Source organism: Megalobrama amblycephala, linkage group LG6 (genome assembly GCF_018812025.1).
Source record: "Megalobrama amblycephala isolate DHTTF-2021 linkage group LG6, ASM1881202v1, whole genome shotgun sequence".
Classification (NCBI taxonomy): Eukaryota; Metazoa; Chordata; class Actinopteri; order Cypriniformes; family Xenocyprididae; genus Megalobrama; species Megalobrama amblycephala.
The window spans coordinates 23,673,011-23,697,167 of record NC_063049.1 but is presented as its reverse complement, the minus strand read 5'-3'; the positions used below and the strand labels follow the sequence as shown (position 1 = coordinate 23,697,167).

The following is a 24,157-nucleotide window of genomic DNA, read 5'->3' as shown; positions in this document are numbered from 1 at the left end:
GTCGCCATCTAAAGGACAAATTCGATAACGCGCTCTACCGTGAAAACTAACTACATTTCCCGGAAAGCTGTTCGACATTAATATATAACAACAAGACCAGTGCATTTGTTCAAAACGGTGTCATTCATAACCCAAATACATGGTGACCTTACTCACGCTGCAGGGGAGAAATCCGAGCTAAATCACTGAAGTATGTCCTTGTTATATTTTGTTTGTATTGTATTTAGGGCGAATGATCCTAAGTGTTCATGTTTGATATGTAGTTTTGAGCATTAGCTCTCATGCTACAGCAAACTTGACCAATAACACTGGAGTATTTTGTGGACAAATAATCAAATATGTCTATCGTAATCATCTAGAAACACTATAGCGCACGAGTTATTGACAACGCTTTGTAAAATTTGACGTTGCAAGAAGCTAATATGATATAGCTAACAAATCACGTTAAATATAAATAAGCCCTAATTTTATTGAAGGTTTTTAGCCAAAATAAAAGATCGATGGTTTAACGTTTGAAAACATCACAGCCATAAATCTTAGTGCTGTAATTTTAATTTCATTATCATTTACTAATTATTTATTGTTATTATTATTATTATTATATTTTTCTTAAATCTTGTTTTACAGTGAAATATTACAGTATTAATATTTATTTTGTACAACATTTCTTCTTATTAATACAATAAAATATTAATAATATAGTCATGGTAAATAACCACAATATTTGGCCAAATTATGCAGCCCTACAAACACTACAAAACTACAAAGAAAATAAAGAGTGGAAATAATAATAATAATAATAATAATAATAATAATAATAATAATTGTAATAATATCTTTTTTTACAGTAAAGTAATACAATAGAAATATTTCTTATTTTTATTTATTTATTTTTATTTTATCATCTATATTGATATATAACTACAATTGTTTTGGCCAAATTGTGCAGCCCTACAAACAAAACAAGCACAGCAAACATGGAGCTTTAAAAAATCTATCCCAAAAAAGTATAAGCTAGTAAAATTAGCATTTTAATACTATTCAAATTTTAAAACTAATATAAAAAAATAAATACATTTTTAAACTATTTATAGTATTTGGGCACTTGTTAGTGTTTGGTTTGATAGTTCCTTGCTAAAGCAATTAATTCATACATAAAAGTAACTCAAATGTTAAGTTTTCTCTCTTTTTGGTGCCATAAACTCAATTTAGCTTTATCTTGTAATTTGATTTCAGTATATTCAGGTGCTGTTTGCACATAGGCACAATGAGCTGCTGGGTATTGTTACGGTTACACAGCGGGGACCTTCGCATTTCCCTCCTGCCTCTGTGCTGTTCCCTCAGCCTGCGAGCCCTCAGCTCTGGAGCTATCAGCCGCAGCTTGAAAGAGAGCTACCGTCTGCTGCAGCTGCCTGACGATGGAGCCAGAGGCCCTACAGAGGTCAAGGAGGCTTACCTACGCATGGCCAAACTCTACCATCCAGATTCCGGTGCTCCCACGGCAGACGCGGCTCTTTTTTCCCAGATAGAGGAGGCCTATCGGGCTGTGCTTGCCCACCTCGGCCGGCAGAAGTCGGCCTCGCAGTACACCCAATCGCTGGATGAAGAAGAGGAAGATAAAGTTAAAGGTAATGCCCCTCAACACAGACATTACCTCAATTTTGAAGGACGTGGTTCTGGCACTCCCAGTCAAAGAGAACGACAGTACCGGCAGTTTCGCGTTGACCGTGCCACCGACCAGGTTCTGGAGTACAGACGCAAGGAGATGGAGAAGGCGGCAGCGGAAGAAGGAGCCATGGTGACCCGGGATGCACGCTTGCGCAGCAAGCAGATCAAAATCACTCAGGCAGTGGAGAGGCTGGTTGAGGACCTCATCCAGGAGTCTATGGCCCGTGGAGACTTCCAGAACCTCAGTGGCACTGGCAAACCGCTTAACAAGTTTGATCATAACCCATATATGGACCCCATGACGCACAACCTCAACAGAATACTCATTGACAACGGTTACCAGCCTGAATGGATTGTGGTACAGAAGGAGATTAGGGAAACCATTGCTAAAATGAGGGAGAGGTTGCAGGAGGTCAGGGCCAGGCTGGGGGAACCCATGAGACACTCTGAAACCCTCCAGTGGAAGGAGCACTGCACTGTGTTTGCTGATGAACTGGGGAAACTCAATAAGAAAGTCGACAATTTCAACCTGATTGTCCCTTTAATGAGCAGGCAGATGGTGCATTATAGCCTGAAGAGAGAGCTGGAGAAAATACTGAAAACTGATCAGCTGCTCAGGCAGGAGAAGGAAAGAGAAAAAGAAAGGGAGCAAAAGGAGCAGATGGAGACCGCAAGAACATCTCAGCACACTAGACAAGGATTCATCACATGGGTGCAGAATCTACTTAAATGAAGCTGCATTAAAAATGTGGAGCTGCATTTCACCTATTGGCCTATTATTAGTGTGATTAAAATTTCTTTGCCCCTTCTTTGTTCTTATTATAACTGTAATAATGATGTGATAATCTATTGTCTTGCTTATATTAAAGGCAATAAATAGTATCTTGGTGATGTATAAATACTTTTTTTGATATGAAAATAATAATTTAAAAAAATACTACAGTAAAACCAGTAATATTGTGAAATTTTATTACAATAAAAAATGGTTTTCTAAAATGTAATTTATTCCTGTGATGAGTTTTCTGCAACATTACTCCAGTCTTCAGTGTCACATGATCCTTCAGAAATCATTCTAATACACTGATTTGTTGCTCAAGACACATTTCTTATTAGTATCAATTTTGAAAACGGTTGTCCTGCTTAAGTATTTTTGTGGAAACCATGATACATTTTTTCAAGATTCATAGAGGAATAGTCAAAAACTGAACAGCATTTACTCAAAGTAGACTTTGTTGTAACAGTGTTTTGATAAATGTAATGTATCTTCCAATCCTTGCAAATTATGGATGGATGGATAGATAGAATGATTGATTTTGGGCTGAAATATTTATATACATTAATAATTTATTAAATTAAATCATTTAATTATTAATGTAATATACTAATCATGTAGTATTAAGGAGTCTTGGCGTTTTTGAAACTGAAGAATTTGTCCAAAAGATGCCTATTTTTTTTTATTTTTTTTTTTTATCTTGAGCCACTAGTAATTTTGTCCACAGTCTCTAGAGGGCAGAGTAATTGTTTTGGTTTCTGTGGAGCTGGTAGCTTACCTCATTGCCATGCCAATCATCCATGATCCAGTCAGATTATGTAAGAAGGTATTCTTGGAAAATCCTACCAGACTACTCAAACATTCCATGACCTTACAGAAGCCAACTGACCAAGTTCATTTGGTGACAACAAATGCCAACAGGAGTGACACACAGATCCAACTAAATCCCACCACTGTTGTAGGCTGGTGTTTGTTGGGACATTGAACTAGCCTTAAGACTGCAGTTGAGATGAACCTGTAACATTTATAAAACAAAACTGAATGTTGAATTCAATTGATTGAACAACAGAGACATGTAGTTATTTTTCTCCAATTTTAATGAAACAAAACCAAATTTATACTCCAGAAGTCAACGACAGAAATCTAGGCCCATTCCTGGTCTCTTCCACTGTACCCTGGAAGGTGGCCCAGAGCAGACGGGTTGCTGATGACCACAGGAGATGCTATACTGTCCCAGTCTTTCGCTATATACTGATGATAAGGATCCTGTGAGTTCTCCACCTTCTTTGAGCGAATATAGCTGAACATGATGCCAAAGGTAAAGAAACTAAATAGTCCCACCATCAGACAGATGTAGATCATGCCGTGACCTTTATCATGGACCGGAGTTCCACTCAGATGCACAGGTGGATGATGTGGCGGCACGTATGGAGCTGCACCCGTTGCCCATGTCTCATTAAAGTAGTGCTGCAACCAGTATACCAGCAGAGAATGCACATCTGTGTAGTTCTGCTGTAGCATTCTTCCCACTGTTGATACAGACAGGGAACTCGATATATAAATACAGATATAGATTCCATCATTAGTATTTTTCATAACTTCTTACTCCTATCCTTTCACTTCCTCTAATCCCTCTCTATTGTATTTTAGGATAATCTGAGCACTGCCTATAACTTGTATTATGAGCACTTCTTGTCTATTTGCCTCGTCATGACGACTCGCTTGTTGTATTCCTCACTTGTAAGTCGCTTTGGATAAAAGCGTCTGCCAAATGAATAAATGTAAATGTAAATGTAAACGTAATTAATTTACTGTATTTGATGGAAGGCTTACATAGCCAAATATACTGTATATAACCAGTCAAATGTTTGATCCTTTGACTGAAATTGCTTCTCATTCAGGCCCGGTACTAGGCTTGCTTGACTGGGGGGGCAATCACAAATTTTGGTAGGGCAGCATTTTCTAGGCTAATAGTCATAGCTAACTTTTTGTTTTTTTAATTTATCAAGAATCATCTTGTGGCTAACACATTATAGGCTATAGCCTAATTTGTACTGGCTATGTAGGCCATGTGAATTATTTATGGACATAATAAGGGGCGGAGCCAGACATTGTAAACATTCGGGGCTTAACCGAAATCTATATTTGTCCAATGACATTTTAATTTACTGACATGAAAGGAGCGTTTTTTGTAGTATTCTTGGTTAAAGTTCATAAAATGTACATTATATATCATCATCTAGGGGGGTCCGGGGGCAGGCCCCCCCGGTAAGAAATTTTTGTGTATTTTAAGGTTAAATGCATCAGTCTGGTGCACTTTGGAAGCTCAAAACTGAGAGCTTCAACCCATGTACAGAGTGCAAATGGAACAAAGAAACAGCATTGACTTGTACCTGGTCATGAAAGAGGGCTCAAACATCTTTTTATTTGTGATATAGAGTCTCAGTCTACATTGTATTTTCGGATGCACACTTCTCTTTAAAACACGCAGCACAGAAACCTCAAACCTGAAAGATTCAGGGCTTTTGGAAAAACATTTGGGGTTCCAGCCCCCTTAGCCCACCCCTAGCGCCGCCCCTGGATATAATGTTCAAATTATTCATTGTTAACGAAATTACTGAGGAAATGTTCGCTGACAGCTATCTCAGCATGCAGAAAATATGTTCGGCTGATGCAGATGTGATCCTCATTGTGATATTTTTTTAGGCTACTTGCTTGAAGATTAGGTGTACACTTGTTTTCGACGTGTTTTCTGATTAATGTTCGTTACTTCCCAGTTCGCATGTTTTTGGATTTTAAGTCCATTTTTGTGAGATTAAATATCATTATAAGCATAATATTCACTTTTTTTTCTGTGATTAAAGTGGCCGATCCTTATTCAATAGATAAGACGTTTTTAATGTTTATGTAGGCTTATTCATTTTTATTGTTGGCTGCACATTTTTGGGGGGGGCACAAGGAAATTCTAGCCCCCCCCCCTAGACCCGGCCCTGTTCTCATTATCTTACTATTTCAATCTAAATGCTAAAGTCTAAATGTTGGAAAATTATTTTTTTTAATTATGTATACACACTAGTTTGGGATATGTAAGAATTTTTAAAAAGAAATTAATACTTTAATGCAGCAATGATGCATTAAAGTGACCAAAAGTGACATTAAAGACATTTATAATGCTACAAAAGATTTATATTTCAAATGCTGCTCAATTTGAACGTACTTGTCCTCAAAGCATTGTGAAAAAGTTTCAGAGTTTACACAAAAATATTAAGCAGCAAAATGGTTTTCAATATTTATAAGTAATGTTTCTTGAGCACCAAATCAGCATATTAAAATGATTTCTGCAGGATCGTGTGACGCTGAAAACTGGAGCACTGGCTGCTGGAAAGCTTTGCCGTCGCAGCAATAAATTACATTTTATTATATATTAAAATAAATATAATTAACATATAAATAATACTCAAACATAAGTTAATCGGAATATATATAAAATATACAAACTGACATTTCTCTCAAGAAAGAAAGGTATATAATATAAAATAATTATAACAAACATACCTTATAGTCTTTGGTGGTAATAGGAACTTTTAGTTTACTGCAAGAGAAGCCAAAATTGCGTTGTGAATCTTTCCTGCTAGTACTCTTGTATCTTACCTTAAAAAAATAGACTGAGAAAGACAGTATAGTATCTGAGATCATGGTTCCACCCCATTATGAACATAGAGAGACTTAGTTAAAATGATCCAACCCTCTCAAGATGTCAACAGCTTTAATGAATCTAAAACAAGCCAAGGTCATCAGCTTCTTCAGGGAGAACAGTCTGGATCCGAACAAAGCCTAGCTGACCAATGACACCAATGACCACTCATCAGCCCCATAAATAATAGTCATGTGGGACAGAGCGATGTTTATCAATGTATCTTTTTGACTTTAACAAGCTAGTTAAAAGATATGTTGGTGGAGATGAGCATGAGTCACTGGGGACTGTACGTATTTCTATCACCTCAGCCAGCTTGACCTTGATGCTAAATAACTCCACATGCAAGTTGAACAATGGTGTACATTGAGGCAGGCAGGCAGGCATTTGAGACTTACGGATTTTATTTCAAGGCAAAAAAAAAAAAAAAAGAAGAGACATCACCTTGAAAAGTCCTCGACTTGCGTCATTATTGCGATACCAGCATACTGGATGAACACTGAGTCATCTTTTGAAAATGGCTAAATGCATAAAACTCAAGAGGCATGTGGGCTGAAAGTCAGAACACTCACAATATTGCAGACTAAAATACAGTTTTGGTTCAAAAAAAAAAAAAAGGTAAAAAGGACAGAACAACTTTGTGAAGAAAAACAACTTATTTTAATGACATGTTATGGCTGTTATTTATGACAAGACAAACACCCAAGCCATTTCCAAGTCAGTGACATTTTCAAAACCAAGTAAAAAAAAAAACCAAACAAAAAAAACAACATACACCATTATATACAGACATTACAAACAGTAAAAGGCATCAGAAATACATTATTAAGCTTCATGTAATAAAATCAATTGATGTTCATCCTCGTAAAGTGTAACAGTCCTCCATCAAAACTGATTACAGTGTTATGGTCCTACAAATGACTCGAGTGCATGAAATTGAGGACCATGCCTTTCAGTACATCCTAAATTGATCTTAAAAGGACTACATTGGGATTTTTTATTTTATTTTTTTTAAGTCAGTTTTGTTAAAAACATTAAAACAATGGACTCTCGTAAACCCTACCTCGCCTTCCCCCAGAGGGGAAAAAAAAAAAAAATCTTAAGCTGTAGATATCTAGACAAATAAAAAAAAAATTAGTCATATGAGAGCACTTAATCGTGATTCGGTAATTTAGGAACATGCTGAGGCACATGTTGGAATGAGACATACAATTGCCATATGAATGGGAAAAATAAAATCCCAATTTTTTTGACATAAATATTTACTTCATAGCCAGCATTTACTCTAGTTCAAGTTCCAATAATCTTGCACATGAGTGTTATTAAATAAGAGCCTGAAAATATCAAGCTAAACTAAAAGGAAATACAAACTAATCATATCAACACACCCACTGACTGGGATTCAACATGCTTCCCAAGATACAAAAAACACTACACAATAGGAGACTCAAGTTCTCCATGGCCACAGTTACCAATGAAAGCACTCTTGAAAACCCCCAGCCTGCAGAAAAATGAGTCACTCTACCATCAAACGCATGCAGTGAACCCCATTGTCCTATGAGATAGTGGACATATACATTATGTCTCTCTCCACAGGGCTGAGGTTCTGTCTTAAGGCATCTTCTAGTGGTCTGGAGAACCAACTGCATGCCTCGGCAGATCCCTCAGAGGGTCCTGTGATAGTAAAGCAAAGATTATGGCACAATGAGTGGTTCCCTAGGCTCACTGCGTGACCGTGTATTCTGGGCGACGGGTCTGGATGATTTTTGGACGTGGACGTCTGCCACCATCCATATCCTCCTCATTTCCTGAGCTTTCTTGATCGTTCTCGCAAACATGAACAACCACACTGGGAGTGGTGGGAGTTCCTGGCTGGAGCTCATACTTTTCACCTGCCGTACAGAAAGAATTTATTTTTAGAAGTTCAAAGCAGGCCAAATGAAATTATTAATTTAATCACGGACCTATTTTAGAGGTATGGACCATGCCGAAAAAAATTCAGTGAGACATTACGTGTGTCATACCTGGCCCTAGTCTGGAGATGGCACACAAAAGGTCATAGTTAATGACAGGTGTGGCGTCCTTTGCCTGCTCCCAACCCACAGGAGGTGACGGCGGAGGAGACAGGAGGAACTGCTTATCTGGTTTAGGAGGCTCCAGGTGTGGACTGCCAATGTGAACAGACTAGAAAGAGGGCAAGGTGGAACATTTTTTGTGATAATCAGTAAACAAAAAGCAGACAAATAACCAGGTGTGATGCAATAAACAGTAATAAGAAATGCAAAAATAAATAAATAAATAAATAAATAAATAAATAAATAAATAAATAAATAAATAAATAAATAAATAAATAAATAAATAAATAAATAAATATATATATATATATATATATATATATATATATATATATATATATAATAATAAAAAATTACAATTACAGTTATACAGTCTGTTCATCATTATTGTAAAATTAACCCTGATGCAAAGTGGAAAGTCATTTATACAAACATCTGACTATAGAATGCCACAACTGACCAATCAGAATCATCAGAAAAGTATATATTTTTTTAAATAATAATAAAAATAATAAAGATATTATTATTAAATCATGCAATTTTTATTATTATTCTATTTATAAATACAAATAATAATAAAATATTTATTATTATTATTTAGTTGCTTTGTTTACACACACAGATATATTTATAGGCTACTTTTGAGGTGACATACCTGGGCAAAATAGAGTCGCACCTCCCTGCCGTTGAAGTCACTTTTGTGGAGTTTTGCTCTTGCCTCTGCAGCAGCCAGAGCATTGGTAAAGTTTATCCTCACCCGACGGAAACTCTTGAAGAACTGGAAAGTGACGTTTTGGTCAAAGGCACGGAAGAGATCCTCAAAACTAGCCTGTGGATGAGAGGAAAACATCTCAAATTAATACATTTGACTACCGGTGACTACACAAATAAACATTCTCAGTGGAGCAATCTGAGGTCAAGTGTTTGAAAAGTGTGCCTCCAATTAGGCTCAGACTTGGCAACCTTTATAACCAGCCTTAAGCCTAAACCACTAGATTAACACACACCCTGTGGTGAGGCTGCGCTCGTAAGACATCACTGTGCTGAATCCATTTATCTTGGTTTTGAGGATACTGCCAGATTGATATTCAGTAAACGCTTCTATATTAAACCGTACTGACGCACATAGTACTAATCTAATACACATCCTAAAAATGACCACGTCTGTCAGTGCTCCACAAAGATATTGGTTTCCAAGGTAACAGAGACTTACTGCACGCTGTGAACATGCAGACAGACAGTTCTGATGGACCATTTCAAGCTATGCAGAGATTTAGTAGAGTATGAGCCATAAATCCTGTTTTTTTCCTATTGTGTAAGTGTTGTGTGTGAATATGTGCGTAAGAGCTTACGTCAGATTCAAAAGCCCCAAACTGTCCAGCCAAACACTCATTAAATGTTCCCACAGTGGTTATTCCATCATCTAAGCACTACTGCCACAACCAACAAACTAGATCATTAGCTAAATACAAAAATGATACATAAGTAGGTCATCTAGTTAACCACAAACCACACATAAAGCACAAATCAAGAGTTATCATCAAAGACAAAAGGTTATATGAGGTATTCAAAGGGCTGTTGGATCTTTTTCTATGATCCATTTTGTAATTCATTCTGTTTAATGGCTGAAGCAAGTTTAATGTAATTATTCCAGTATTTATTTCAAGTGTAAAGCTATTTTGATATTGTAAGGCACCATGTCAGTGAAGCCTTACCCTCTCCTCGGGTCTGTTAAACATATCCGGATCCTCTAAGGAAGCGATAAGGCAGAAAGGGTTGCACTTCATGGTTTTCAGGTGCATGACTGAAGCCCGTTGACGGATCCTCCGGAGGACTTGAGAGGTTAGAGAACGTAAAGGGCAGGAGGGGTTGAGACGTGTCCGTTTTGCCTTCCCCAGCGTGAGGACACGAATGACGCCTGCTTCAGGAAACAAATGCTTCGCAATCAACCTCTTTGCTGCTGCTTTTCTTCCTGTCCTTCTCAGACGGTCTCAGTCCAGCAGAGAGCCTTGAGCATTTTCAGAAAGGAAATGGGTCAAACTGAGCAATGCATAAAAAAAATATAACCCCTGAGTTTTCGTTCTGTGGTCACGTGACACTGCTTTGTTGAGACAGAATCTTCTGGAAAAGTCTGTGCTCCTGCACCACCGATCAAACGTCTTGAAAGCTTCGTAAGACTGCAGCTCGCTCATCCGTCTCCTTTTATATAAAGGCCCCTCTCAGCTGCACAACAACAGGCTCCGCCCACTGCAGGGGAGGGGTGCCTCTGCCTGCAGACTCCGCCTCACTTTTCCATTCTGTACTGAAACCAATGGCTCTGCTGACTAATCAGACACACACACACACACCCTGAGAGTGCAAGTCCTGGAAACTATGTGCCACTGCTTTCCATGCAGCTCAGATTCAGTTCAGCCAATCTCTGCTCAATTCAGTCACACTATTTCAGGACACACAGTGTGGTAAAACAATGATCTGTATCGCTCATCTCACAGTATGTCTCTTTCACGCTGCCCCTCCCATCTTTATGGAAAATCTAAATCAGCTGAGCTGGGCAGAAGGGCAGCTGTGTTATCAAGCTTTCCCCGCAGCATATTTTCCATGGGTGTTAATTTCTCTCGTTTTCTCCTGTCTGACTCCAGGGGCAGTGGATTTGTCCCGTTATTACTGAAGAGCAGTTTTTCTTTTGCTATCCGTTTAAGTGGCATTCAATTGTCGCATGTCAGGCTTATTTTTAACACCGATCTGCATGACGTTATTCTCTCCGAGTCTTGCAAGTATTAGAAACACTATCCACATTCTCCCTCTTGATTGTGTAAACATCAAGACCATTACTAAATACTGAAACTGATGACGGTACAGCTGATGCACAGAGATTAACTGTAATCTTCTATAAAGGTAAACACATGTGGCCTTTCAATTAAAATTGGGAATATTTATAGGGTTGATAACAGCAGTTCTTTACCCAAAAAAACGTGTTGCCTGTCTGTGGACAGCATTGAGGAATAAATAATGCTAAACTGACACAATATAATCTTACAAAAGATTTCTATTTCAAATAAATGTAGTTCTTTTGAACTTTCAATTCATCAAAGAATCCTGAAAAAATGGGTCACTGTTTCTACAGCATGACTATTTTTAACTATGATATACGTACTGTGCAAAAGTCTTAAGCCACCATTAGATGTTGCCTTAGCAATGGTATAATGACCATATACAATTATTTCTCCATCTCTTTATTAGAATATAACCAGAAAATAAAAGGAAATTTGTATGCAGTATTAAAAAACGGGGGGAAAAAAAGAAAAGACTTTAGCTATAGGCTAAAGTGGAAAGTATTTAGTACCCCCACGTACACTTGAGCAATAGCAGGAACCGGCTCTCTTAAACCTAAATGGAATGGAAAAGAACTGGAAGGCCAAGAAAACTTTTAAAACCTGATAAGATGTTACTCAGATTTTCTTCTTTGAGAAAATGGAAGAAGTCAAGGAGGTCACACTAAATACTGATTTTTGCTTAAAGAAGCCATTTTCTTCTGATTTTTTTTTTTGTGTTAAAGGGTTAGTTCACCCAAAAATGAAAATTCTGTCATTTATTACTCACCCTCATGCCGTTCCACACCCGTAAGACCTTCGTTAATCTTCGGAACACAAATTAAGATATTTTAGTTGAAATCTGATGGCTCTGTGAGGCCTCCATAGGCAGCAATGACACTTCCTCTCTCAAGATCCATTAATGTACTAAAAACATATTTAAATCAGTTCATGTGAGTACAGTGGTTCAATATTAATATTATAAAACGATGAGAATATTTTTGGTGCACCAAAAAAACAAAATAACGACTTATTTAGTGATGGCCGATTTCAAAACAATGCTTCAGGAAGCTTCGGAGTGTTATTAATCAGTATGTCGAATCATGATTCGGATCGAGTGTCAAATGGCCAAACTGCTGAAATCATGTGACTTTGGCGCTCTGAACTGCTGATTCGACACGCTGATTCATTATACTCCGAAGCTTCATGAAGCATTGTTTTGAAATCGGCCATCACTAAATAAGTCGTTATTTTGTTTTCTTTGGCGCACCAAAAATATTCTCGTTGCTTTATAATATTAATACTGAACCACTGTACTCACATGAACTGATTTAAATATGTTTTTAGTACATTAATGGATCTTGAGAGAGGAAGTGTCATTGCTGGCTATGGAGTCCTCACAGAGCCATCGGATTTCAACTAAAATATCTTAATTTGTGTTCTGAAGATTAACGAAGGTTTTACGGGTGTGGAACGGCATGAGGGTGAGTAATAAATGACAGAATTTTCATTTTTGGGTGAACTAACCCTTTAATATTTCCTGTTTTTTTTTTTTTTTTATCGTAATAAATACCAAAAAATAAATATGGTGAGTCATTAAATCATTGCTAAAACAACAGGTAACACATTATTTTACCATGCCGTAGTTACACATTACTACATATACCTACTATAGTAATAACAGTAAATTATGCATAATTACAAGCACTGTAGAATAAAGAGTAACCAAACAACAAGGCTGGTGGTGGCCTAAAACTTTTGCACAGTACTGTATAATTAAACAATGTTTCTTGCACACCAAATCAGCATATAAGTATGGTTTCTGAAGGATCATGTGACACTGAAGACTCAAGTAATGATGCTGAAAATTCAGCTTTACAATCATAGGAATAAATTACATTTTAAAATACATTACAAAACGATTTTTTTTTTTAAATGGTAATGATATTTCACAATATTACTGTTTTTACTATATTTTTGATTAAATAAATGCAGCCCTGTATAAGAGGCTACTTTCCAAAACATAAAAAAAATCTTACCAACTTTTGAACATAGTGTAATATATATATATATATATATATATATATATATATATATATATATATATATATATATATATATATATATATACACATATATTACACTATGTTCAAAAGTTGGTAAGATTTTTTTTATCATTTAATATATATATTATATTATATTATATATGTAGTATCTCACAAAAGTGAGTACACTTCAAGTAACTTCTCAAGCAACAATACTATAGAAATGAAAATTGCATATACTTTAGAGTAGTCAATGTGCTGCTTGTATAGTAGTTCAGATTTACTGTCCTCTAAAAATAACTCAACATACAGCCATTATTGTCTAAATAACTGCCAACAAAAGTGAGTACACCCTAAGTGAACATGTCAAAACTGTGACCAAAGTGTCAATATTTTGTGTGAGCACCACTGTTATCTAGCACTGCCTTAATCCTCCTGGGCATGGAATTCACCAGAGCTTGTTTCTGGGATCCTCTTCCACTCCTCCATAATGACATCACAGAGCTGCTGGATGTTAGACACATGGCGTTTCTCCACCTTTCTCTTGAGGATGCCCCACACGTGCTTAATATGGTTCAGGTATGGAGACATACTCGGCCACTCCATCACCTTCACCTTCAGCTTTCTCAGCAAGGCAGTTGTCATCTTGGCGGTGTGTTTGAGGTCGGCCCAGTTTCTGAAGGGATGGCATCATGTTCTGCTTCAGAATGTCACAGTACATGTTGGAATCCATGTTTCCCTCAATGAAGCGCAGTTCCCCAGTCCCAGCAGCACTTATGCAGCCCCAGACCATGATGCTACCACCACCATGCTTGACTGTAGGCAAGACACAATTTTCTTGGTACTCCTCACCAGGGCGTCGTCACATATGCTGGACACCATCTGAGTCAAACAAGTTTATCTTAGTCTCATCAGACCACAGGACATGGTTCTGGTAATTCATGCTCTTGGACAGGTTGTCTTCAGCAAACTGTTTCAGCAAAACTGGACAGAACAGAACTAACTCTGACTATTCTGCAGTCCACGCACATAATCACAAGCACATTTCTTTTATCTCTATTAACCGACAAATGATATTTCTCAAATTAAATAAAACCTTGACCTTAGCACGTGCAACACGGCACAGCAGAAAGGTAGGGACACTCAAAAAGACTCTCTTGTAATGTTCTTGCATACATGCATGTTCAAACAAACGTTTTAAATAGTGCACCTGCTGCACATACAACATTACTTATAGTACTACCGTACTGATGGTACTACAGTTTAAAAGAAATACAGTGGCATTGCCAGTATTTTAAAGCTTTAGTATCACGATACTACCGTAGTACCGGTTTAACGTGCAACCCTTCAAGTGAACATTCTTCGCATACCTTTCACTCAAACTTTCCACCTCTCTATCTGGTAAAAGCTTTCCTGTTTGAGATAAGCACAGAGAGACCTACACTAGCCATAGGCATCTGTCAGTCATGTGTGCAGATGTTTTAGTCCAGAAGCTGGGAATGCAGTTCCAGTGGAACAACGCCTCTTATTAGGGAATGGAAAAGCGAAAAGCAAAAAAAAAAAAAAAAAAAAAAAAATGAAACCAAATTATAACAAAGTGGAAGGAATACAGGATGGAAAATGGTGAACAGAGCAGCATTATGTTGCTGTATTTTGTGTATGCTTTTATACGGGTGGAAAGCATCTGACAGGTGTTATTATGCACACAAAAACATTCCGCTCCAGTCAGAAGCGTACAAAAAAAAACAAACAGTAAATGCAGTTAAATTCCTCATCTTTAAATAGCTAACTGGATCCAAAATATGTATATTACGTCCATCATAGTTATGACAAATCATGTTATTATCTACCGTCACTGTAATGACAAACTTAGGTCATTATTTACCATTTAAGTAACAGCAAATAAGGATTATAAAACGTAAAGGTTACAGCAAATAAAAGTAGCCTATAATCTACAGCAAATAAAGTTTTTAAAAGTATTTATAATAATATTTTTAAACTGAATTTGCCTTAATTTGATGTTACTTTATTATTATTAATAATAATTATTATTATTATTAAGTAAAAGCACATTAAATTATGTAGTCAATGTAAAGGATATTAAATTATATTTACCATTTATGTATTGGTAAATAAAGTACTTGAAAATTACTTTATCTGCTGTCAATGGTGGATAAAATTATTATGTCCAAGTAACAGGACATTATTTTAGTCAAATGGCAAATAAAAAAATTGGTAACACTTTAGTAATAGGGAACACATATTCAGAATTAACTATGAATTTTCCCTCAATAAACTCCTAATTTACTGATTATTAATAGTTAGTGAGGTAGTTGTTAAGTTTAGGTATTGGGTTAGGATTAAGAATGTAGAATAAGGTCGTGCAGAATAAGGCATTAATATGTGCTTCATTAGTACTAATAAACAGCCAATATTCTAGTAATATGCAAGCTACTTCAAAGACCCTAAAATAAAATGTTACAAAAAAATTCTAATCTAACCCTAATGGAAATGAAGTAATTATTTTCTGTCTTTGTAACGGCAAATTAATGTATGATCTACAATCAATGTAATGGAAAATAAAATGATCTTCTATCTATTTCATGGTAAATGAATTCATCATCTAGTAATATGTGTAATAGGGCTGTGCTCAGAATATCGATACAACGATACATCGTCATGAACTCCTGACGATGCGCGTATCGATACAGCAGCTGCCGTATCGAGTCTGTCTTGCTTTTAAATCTAGCCAATCACGTGATGTCAATTGACGCTAGCAAGCAATGCAAGCACACATTCACGTTTCTGTGAGCTTTCATTCGTAAATAATCAGCAGTTTTGTCGCGAATGTGAACAGGAAATGCGCTCTCGAACGGAGAAACACGCAATCTCCAAATCATCGATCAAAGCGTGCTAACGTTTTAGGACAGGTCGATGGTATATAAATCATGCCCGAACGTTAGCGTTTGTCAATCAAGCCAAACCGTCCATTTAGAAACCGAGAAATTTGGAGGCCGATCTCTCAGGTTGACGCGCGAGCTGGCTTGACTTAAGTTTTCGTGAGGATATAGTTTATGGACTGTTTTGATTTCGGTAATTACATCTAGAAAGGTAAAAGCAGTGATGACATATATAATAGAGATATCTGAAAGCGAAACGAAAGTGATATTGGCCTCGTCCAGTGGGGAGGACGCACGAGAGGAGACATGCGCATTTAATTGGTATGTGTAGCTATACTGTAATACTGCATTTACAATGCTTATCAGTGGCATGCACTTTGATCGTGAAAGTGAAAGTGCCCTTTGCGGTCACATCACATCATTTAAATCTTGTTAACATTAGTTAATGCACTGTAAACCAGCATGAACAAACAATCAACAACTGTATTTTTTAATAACTAACATTAACAAAGATGAACTAATACAGTATGTATTGCTCATGGTTAGTTCATGTTAATACATTATCTGATGTTTAATAAATGAACCTTATTGTTAAGTGTGTATTGTAAACTCATGTAGCCCATATTTTGTAGACCACGTTAATAAAAACGTATGTTGTTCTAGAACATATTTTGAGTTGATATCCAAAAAAATCATTTTTACAGATGGAAAAAAAACAGGCAGTATAGACATTATTATAATATTATAGCCGATATAATTAACCAACTTAGTTTTCTTACAGTCAACTTACTGTTGCAAGTGAAATTAGTCATTGAGCTTTGTTGATATGCTTCAGTGTCACTATAATTGTCAATTCAGTTACTGAGGGAGTGACTTTAAAAGAAGCTTTTTTGTGACAATTTTTTTATATTTAATTTAAATCATTGGTTTTTTTAATGACAAAAACAAAATAGTTTTTCAGTTATCACGACTGTTATAACACTGGTTATTCAATAAACACATATTACTGTTACTAAACTCTGCTCAAAATAAATTTAAATTCTAAATTGAACCATATCGTGATACGTATCGTATCGTGGCTTTAGTATCGTGATGCGTATCGTATCGTGACATTGTTGGTGATACACAGCCCTAATGTGTAAAGGTGGAAAGTGGGCCATGGCTAGAGCACATACATATTATTAGCTTACATGATAATAATAGTCAAAATTGACCTGAGGTTAAGGTCAGGAGTTAGCTTTCAAAAACTATGAGCATGACTTACAGGCTGATATCACTCACTTGTCCACTTAAATGGCACGCTTCATGTTTTGAAGCACCAATTAGAAAGTGGGTTCCAAGAAAGTTTCTAAATGAGTCAGTGTTTTGTTTATAAAACCCTGGTTGTGGTTGATATCAGTATAGGTTTACTCAGGGAATGTGAATTGACACATTTAAGAGAGAACAGCTTACATTTTCCACTGACTAGACACCCAGCTGTGTTTATGACAGCTCGAGGGCTCATGTCGCACAGAGCAAGTGTCAAACCTCATTCCAGACTTTCCACAGAAAGAGCAGTCACCAAAGTGGATTTTTTCATCATGAGACAATCAGCTGACATGTGAATAATCCCGCAGAAAAAAAAAAACACACACACACATTGACATTTATTGCCTCTAGAAAAAAACACAGTGAAACTAAGAGTAAAACATTCCAGAAAAGGATTACTAGTTAACTACTTGAACAAAGGTAGCAAAGAATACATTCAATGCTTGAGTTAATAAATTCAAAAGAGCCTTTACACTTTTAATTTATATTATTAATAAAGCCTATTTCAATTTACAATGGCCTAAACTCCACAACACTTTCTCACATTCACAATAGACAAAAACTTCTTTGTTTGCAACACATACAGCCATAAAAAAAACCTTATAAGTAGATGAAAATGAAACATGCTTATGTCCTTTTCTTTGATCTTCATGTATATCGTGAACATGCCAAGTTTGTACATGTGGAAACTTGAACAAAATTTCTATTATAAGCATATGGTGAACGTGGCAGGAGAACGATTTTTGGCTGTTGAGAGCAATTAAGCTTAACAAAAACGCAACATGATATACAATACATGTACTTTCTTATCTGAGGTGGATATATCCTTTGTGTTCGTCGTAACAAGAAGTTATCGTTTACAACTGTCAACTGTCATTCTGACTATCATAAGACAAACAGGGTTCCAGTCCGGACACATTTAACTCTGAAGAAAGTATATGGATACTTTTTTGGGGATTTCTAGGTGTTGTATTCTGAGTCGTGTTTTTGTTAATCTTGTTTTCTCACAAATTGTGTGCTGTTTCTGGGCGAGACGGAGTGAAATGCACTGCAACTTGCACTGACAGGTCTTAAAATATGTTAGTGCCATTGTTCTGTCTCAAATGCACACCAGTAATGTTTTTTTCTAAGGCATTTTTATAAATGTCTTAATTGAACTAAGGCCTAAGCCCTGTCTGTGAATCTGGGCTTAAATTTCATATTGTATACCTCCAGAACACTTGGAATATACAACATGTGTCACAAGGGATCATTCTGTGATACGTTTGTGTCATTTTTTTTTTAAAAGCTTGATGTTGGTCGTTATTCACTGACATTAATTATATGGACGAGCTAGAACATTTTTTTTTCTTTCTTCAAATTCTCCTTTTGTGGTCCATAAAAGAAAGAAGGGCATACAGTATTAGTACAACACCAGGGTGGTTAATTTATGACTTAATTTTCATTTTAGGGTGAACTATCTCTTTAAGACTTTAGACCTCACACACTGTTAAACTGTCATTAGCTTGGGTTGAAAACAGATGGAAACAGCATGCTCCAGGTGGATCACAAAACTGCATGTACTGCACTAGTTTGTTTATGACTGTGCCACTGTAAATATGCAAGTTCAAAGAACTGAGGGTGGAAGATGATACTACAATGATAAGTTCTGAAATTGGGATTGTTTGCTGGGGCGGAGATGATGATCATCTACATTACGGAGGTAAAAAAAAAAAAAAGAAGAAGAAGAAGAAAGAAGAAGCCAAGTCAAAATAAGAGCAAAGAACTGCTGAAAATGCAAAATGCAACTGCGTATTCCAGTGGAACTTGTGCATAAAAACATGCAGCCAATTAAAGTGCTTGTGTGGCTTACCACATTTAAAGGGACAGTTAATTCATAATGAAAATTCTGTAATTATTTACTTCTCCTAATGTCGTTCCAGCCTGTGACTTCTCTGCTGAACACAAAAGCAGATATTTTGAAGAATCTTCATAACCAAAACGTTTTGGTGACCCTTAACTTCCACGGTATAGACAAAAACCCTCAAAATATCTTTTATGTTCCATAGAAGGAACAAATTCATGCAGTTTTGGAATGACATGAGGGTGAGTAATGACTACAAAACTTTCTTTTTGGGTGAACTATCCCTTTAAGTAGTGATGTATAAACATTTTTTTTTTTTTACTGGGGTAATTGGGTAACTGAACTCATTATACTGTTCAGGGTGTCATGTTCTAAATTAAACTAGTCCTAGTTGAGTTATTCAGCAATGAGCTGCCTCTCGATATTTCAGCCTAACAAATTTTACATATTGCTACTCGTGCTTCATTTTTGGTCCCGGTGAAGTGCGTCCATATGGTGAAGGGTGTTTACCTGTTGTAGCTTATCCACATTGTGTGCATGAAAATATGTGCTGAAACACTCAAAACGTGTCATTGGAAAATCACTAATTAAAGTTACTGTGTCGGACAATTTCAGCTCTTCAAAACTCAGCCAAATGTAGCCAAAAGAGATTTTTTTTGGCAGAATATTTTTGCTTGTACTTAAGTGTGTACAATAGGACCACACTGGCAGCATAATTATATATTATATTATATAGAATTAAATTTATTATCCAATTACAAGAGTATATATCAGCTATTTTATAGCAGTTTCATATATGGCTCCTCCGCAAGAATGTAAACAAATGTTTAAAAATGAAGAGGACCAAAATGTTTAAGAATCTGCCATCGAAATACCGATTGTGACATATAAACATGCACACCAACCCGATCTCTTTGGGCCTGTTTACACCTGATTTTAAGATGCATTTTGGTGGATCAGATCACAAGCAGATGAGGGAAACACATTTCAACCACTTCTGTCCTGATTTCTTCAAGGGGAGGGTCTATGGGCGGGTAAATGTGTGGTTTTTTTTTAGATCTTTTGATCTAATGGGCAAAATAAGCTTATGCAATTTACATATGAGCGTGCACAGAGACAACGGAAAAACACATGAAGAGCAGCTGCCTTCATTTTCTGTGATGGCCGTAAAACCATGGCAAACGCGGCGAGTGCATGTTAGAAATCAGGAATGGTGAGATAATTGGTACATTTTTCCATCTTCAAACCAAACTTGGGTCTTCAGCCAACAAAGTTTAAATTCTTTCCTGTCTGACTAGCATGCTTCCCATAACGTATACACATTAAATCAGTAGGCAGAGAGTAGGCGGTCTTTTGTGGCTGTTCAAACACAATCGACCACATGAGCGTCTACACTATGAAAGCAATCCGGTCGAATGCGTTTTTGACTACCTCTGGAAGAGGTTGAAAGTGGACAAGCTCAAAGCGTTTTAGACCCCATTTACCCCTGTACTTACTGTCGTCCACTTGTGATTCGATCGACCAAAACGCATCTTAATACCAGGTGTAAACGGCTTTTATTTAGTGTTCGTGTAAACACTTCATTCATATTCATCTATTAGAATGATTTCATTATGATTGAAACAAAAGTTGTCCACGTAAATTTAGCTAATGTATATGGTGGTTACATGACCTGGAGCCTGTTTCAGAAAGGAGTATGTTAACCCTGAAATGAGGGAAACTCTGGGTTTTCCGTTTCAGAATGGGAGGTATGTCAAACCCGTGAAAGCAGGGTAAGTCAAGCCCGTTTTTGAAAGAGAGGTAACTTATACTCAGAGTCAGTTACCATGGTAACTTACTCTGTGAACCTAACCTGGGGTGCGTTTCCCAAAGCGAACTATGGTCGCAAGTTCCGTCGTTACCAATAGAGTTCAATGGGACTTACGACCATAGTTGGCTAACGATGCTTTCGGGAAACTCACCCCTGGTCGGGAGCAGGTTTTCTTCGGTAAACCCAGAGTTTCTTTCGGTCTCCTCCCCCTTTTTAAAGTGCAAGTGATGTTTAGATAGTTAATTCATTCATTCACGCTGCAAAAAATGCTTTTCTTACTGAGTATTTTTTGTCCTATTTCAAGTACAAATATCTAAAAATTCTTAAATCAAGATGGATATTCTATATAAGAAAATGATATAAGATATTTAGTCTTGTTTCCTGGGGGGTATCTAAATTAAGCGAATTTTACTTAAGTACAATTATCAATATCTGTGGTAATAAAAATAATCTTAATGCAAACGAAAAACAAGATTATTCTAGAGTCGATTATAGAGTCGATTGAACTAACTCAATTCAGCTGTTCTGAAACAGAAAACTCAGAGTTTCCTATTACAGGGTAAGTCAATTCAGAGTTCAAGTTTTAACTCAGAGTTGGTTGAACCTCCTTATTGAAACGGGCCCCTGCTCTTCAAATCATATTTTAAAACCAGAACCATCCTCATTGCAATAAATGTTAGAACTTGCTTCCTGTTTCCACATTGCAAAAAACAATGGAACAAGTTTTCCATATTCTCCATTCTCAACAGCAGACTATTTTCCAATCTCTATTATGCTCTCATCCCATTTCCATTCAACTCAAGGTTTCCACCCTATTAGGAAATTGCACACACCAGAAACATGTTGCCTGAACTGAAATATGTACTTGTGCTATACACAACTTCTAGACTTTGGATATCAATGCTTGCATTATTGTGTGTATTATGTCCCAAAGTCTTTTTAACAAATGTTCATTTATCAACAGGCATGAGAGAAACTGACAAAAACTGTGTTGTGCGTCACTGTGGTAAATCAATCTCTAAGCTGAACTGTATAAAAAAAGGGTAGTTGAAACAACAGGTCATTTCTCTAGAACATTAATAATAATGTCTACAACTTGACTTAAGGTTGTCTGATGACTAGGATTTGTGTAATAGCTCAACAAATGTGACGTCAAGTGGAAAATTTCTTCAGCCATGACAAACACACCTATTCAATACTCCAATGTCACAATAATCTTGTAGGGAAAAGCAAACAAATTAGTGCATTTGCGTTGTTTTTTATTGCTTTGTTTATTCACTCAGCTACTTGACTTGTAAAGCACTCCAATATTTCAGACTTAAACTCAAGGAATGCAGGGGAGTATAATAAATTTCCATTTCTTGAAAGCACCAGCTACTACTTCAATACATCATAAGCAGCCATTAAACAAATTATGGCGGACGTATATAAGACACCTTCAGAACAGAGTGCAAATGATAAATGGTTGAAATGTTTAGTTTTGATAAACCATATGAATCAAAACCACACAAAAATTCTGGAATGAGTCAAAAACTTTTACAATGAGAATGTTATTTACCCAAGTTCCTATTTTCTTATTTTACAATGAGGAAGAAAAAAGCTCTCAGGGAAATTAAAGTAACACCACTGATGTCCAAACATTTGAAAAAATCCATTAGTCTAAAGGTTTACTAGTTGTGTCACTTTACACCAACAAATAAGCCAGTCTTTTCCACGATTCAGACTTTCAAGTCCATTAATAGAATATTAAAATCTTAAATCACAACTTATACAACCATATCTCAACTGCTTAATCATCAAATTATGATTGCATCATATAATTAGCCGAAAGATTATATCTGCTTATGGCTCATTAAACAAGATTACTGTGAAGATTATGCAGTATAAAGTTCCATGTCACAGAGCAAGTTATCTCTGCTTCCATGAGTTCATAATCACCAGATCTCAATCCAACAGAGCATCTTCTGGACAAAGTAGAATGACACATTAACAACAAATGTGAAGCCAACAACTCTACAACAAACAACTGCTGCTATCACGTCAATATACGTCACCTTTTGCATTTGATAGCACAAGGTCAAACCAAGTAAATATATGCCTTAAAAATAAATAAATAATAATAATTTTCTGTAGTTCACATTAAATATGGACATGTCTGCTATGTTTGACAAGAAAGTGCCAAAGTGCAGTTTATCTGTTGCTTTATAATATATAACACACACACACACATATATATATATATATATATATATATATATATATATATATATATATATATATATATATATATATATATATATATGCACATACATACATACAAATATTATTTATATATATATATATATATATATATATATATATATATATATATATATATATATAATATAAATATATATTTATTTTAATTTGTGCGTGTATTTTTTTGTGTGTGAAATGTTTAAAAAGTGTGCTGGAGCTATCTTTCTAGAAAATATATACCACTCGATATTTTGTTGTTCAATGCAATGGCAATTTTAAAGTCCAAGAGTATATTAACATATATACAGCGCATAAATGCATCTTTGGTCTATATATTCCGGTTATATATGCATGCCAGGTCTAAATAAGATTCATGTGAAGGATACAGGAGTATGAATTCAGTATTACTCACTCTTAAAGGGCTTTCAATGGCAAAAACATCCACAGGAACTTTCCAGGCCACCAGTGAATCAGTCAGGTCGGTAAAATGCACGTCCACGGTGGCCTCGCTGTCATCATTATTTGACCGCTGCATAATGTTAATATGGAACAGATAGGAAACTACTGTCCAGGTCGCAAAATAAGTTTAATTCCTACTTAATTTGTGTGTAAATCATATGGCGTGGCGAGCTAAGCTATCTGTCTATACTGTATGGAAATGTCAACATCCTTAAACGGCTCACACTTACTTTAGGAACCGATTTATAAATCGGCATTGACGTGTTCAGTTGATCTTTTTTAACTAAATAATATGTTTGTCTTTTAAGTTGGGTGTTATAAGAATAAATAACCTCTATATTTAACCATCATTTGCGGAAAACAGTAAGCTTTGTCGACGTACGTACTCGACAACTTCCCGTTTCCTTTTTCAACATAATCAATGATTCCAGCAGGGGGCGGTAAGACATCCCTGAAAATGACAGGAAGTGAAAAAAATATTATATTAAAATATGTGACATGCAAACATTTGCCATCAAAGTCTATAGACTCTACA

The 24,157-nt window shown here is 36.2% G+C and overlaps 2 protein-coding genes across 3 annotated transcripts; one reads left to right on the top strand and one right to left on the bottom strand.

The window, feature by feature from the left end:
• Window positions 1–48: 48 nt before the first annotated feature.
• dnajc28 (DnaJ (Hsp40) homolog, subfamily C, member 28) lies at window positions 49–2,550 on the top strand. The gene is made up of 2 exons (XM_048193499.1): window positions 49–190; window positions 1,237–2,550. The coding sequence occupies exon 2, from the start codon at window positions 1,268–1,270 to the stop codon at window positions 2,399–2,401; it is 1,134 nt and encodes a 377-aa protein (XP_048049456.1). The 5' UTR covers window positions 49–190; window positions 1,237–1,267; the 3' UTR covers window positions 2,402–2,550.
• Window positions 2,551–6,775: 4,225 nt separating this feature from the next.
• On the bottom strand, window positions 6,776–24,026 carry rcan1a (regulator of calcineurin 1a). 2 transcript variants are annotated; one of them, XM_048193495.1, is made up of 4 exons: window positions 23,576–24,026; window positions 8,865–9,038; window positions 8,159–8,318; window positions 6,776–8,026 (listed from the first exon to the last, which is right to left on the bottom strand). In XM_048193495.1, exons 1-4 carry the CDS (start codon window positions 23,696–23,698, stop codon window positions 7,857–7,859), a joined length of 627 nt encoding a protein of 208 aa, XP_048049452.1. In that variant the 5' UTR covers window positions 23,699–24,026; the 3' UTR covers window positions 6,776–7,856. The 2 variants fall into 2 exon arrangements, with proteins under 2 accessions (XP_048049452.1, XP_048049453.1); XM_048193496.1 differs by lacking the exon at window positions 23,576–24,026 and adding an exon at window positions 9,925–10,405.
• Window positions 24,027–24,157: the final 131 nt, after the last annotated feature.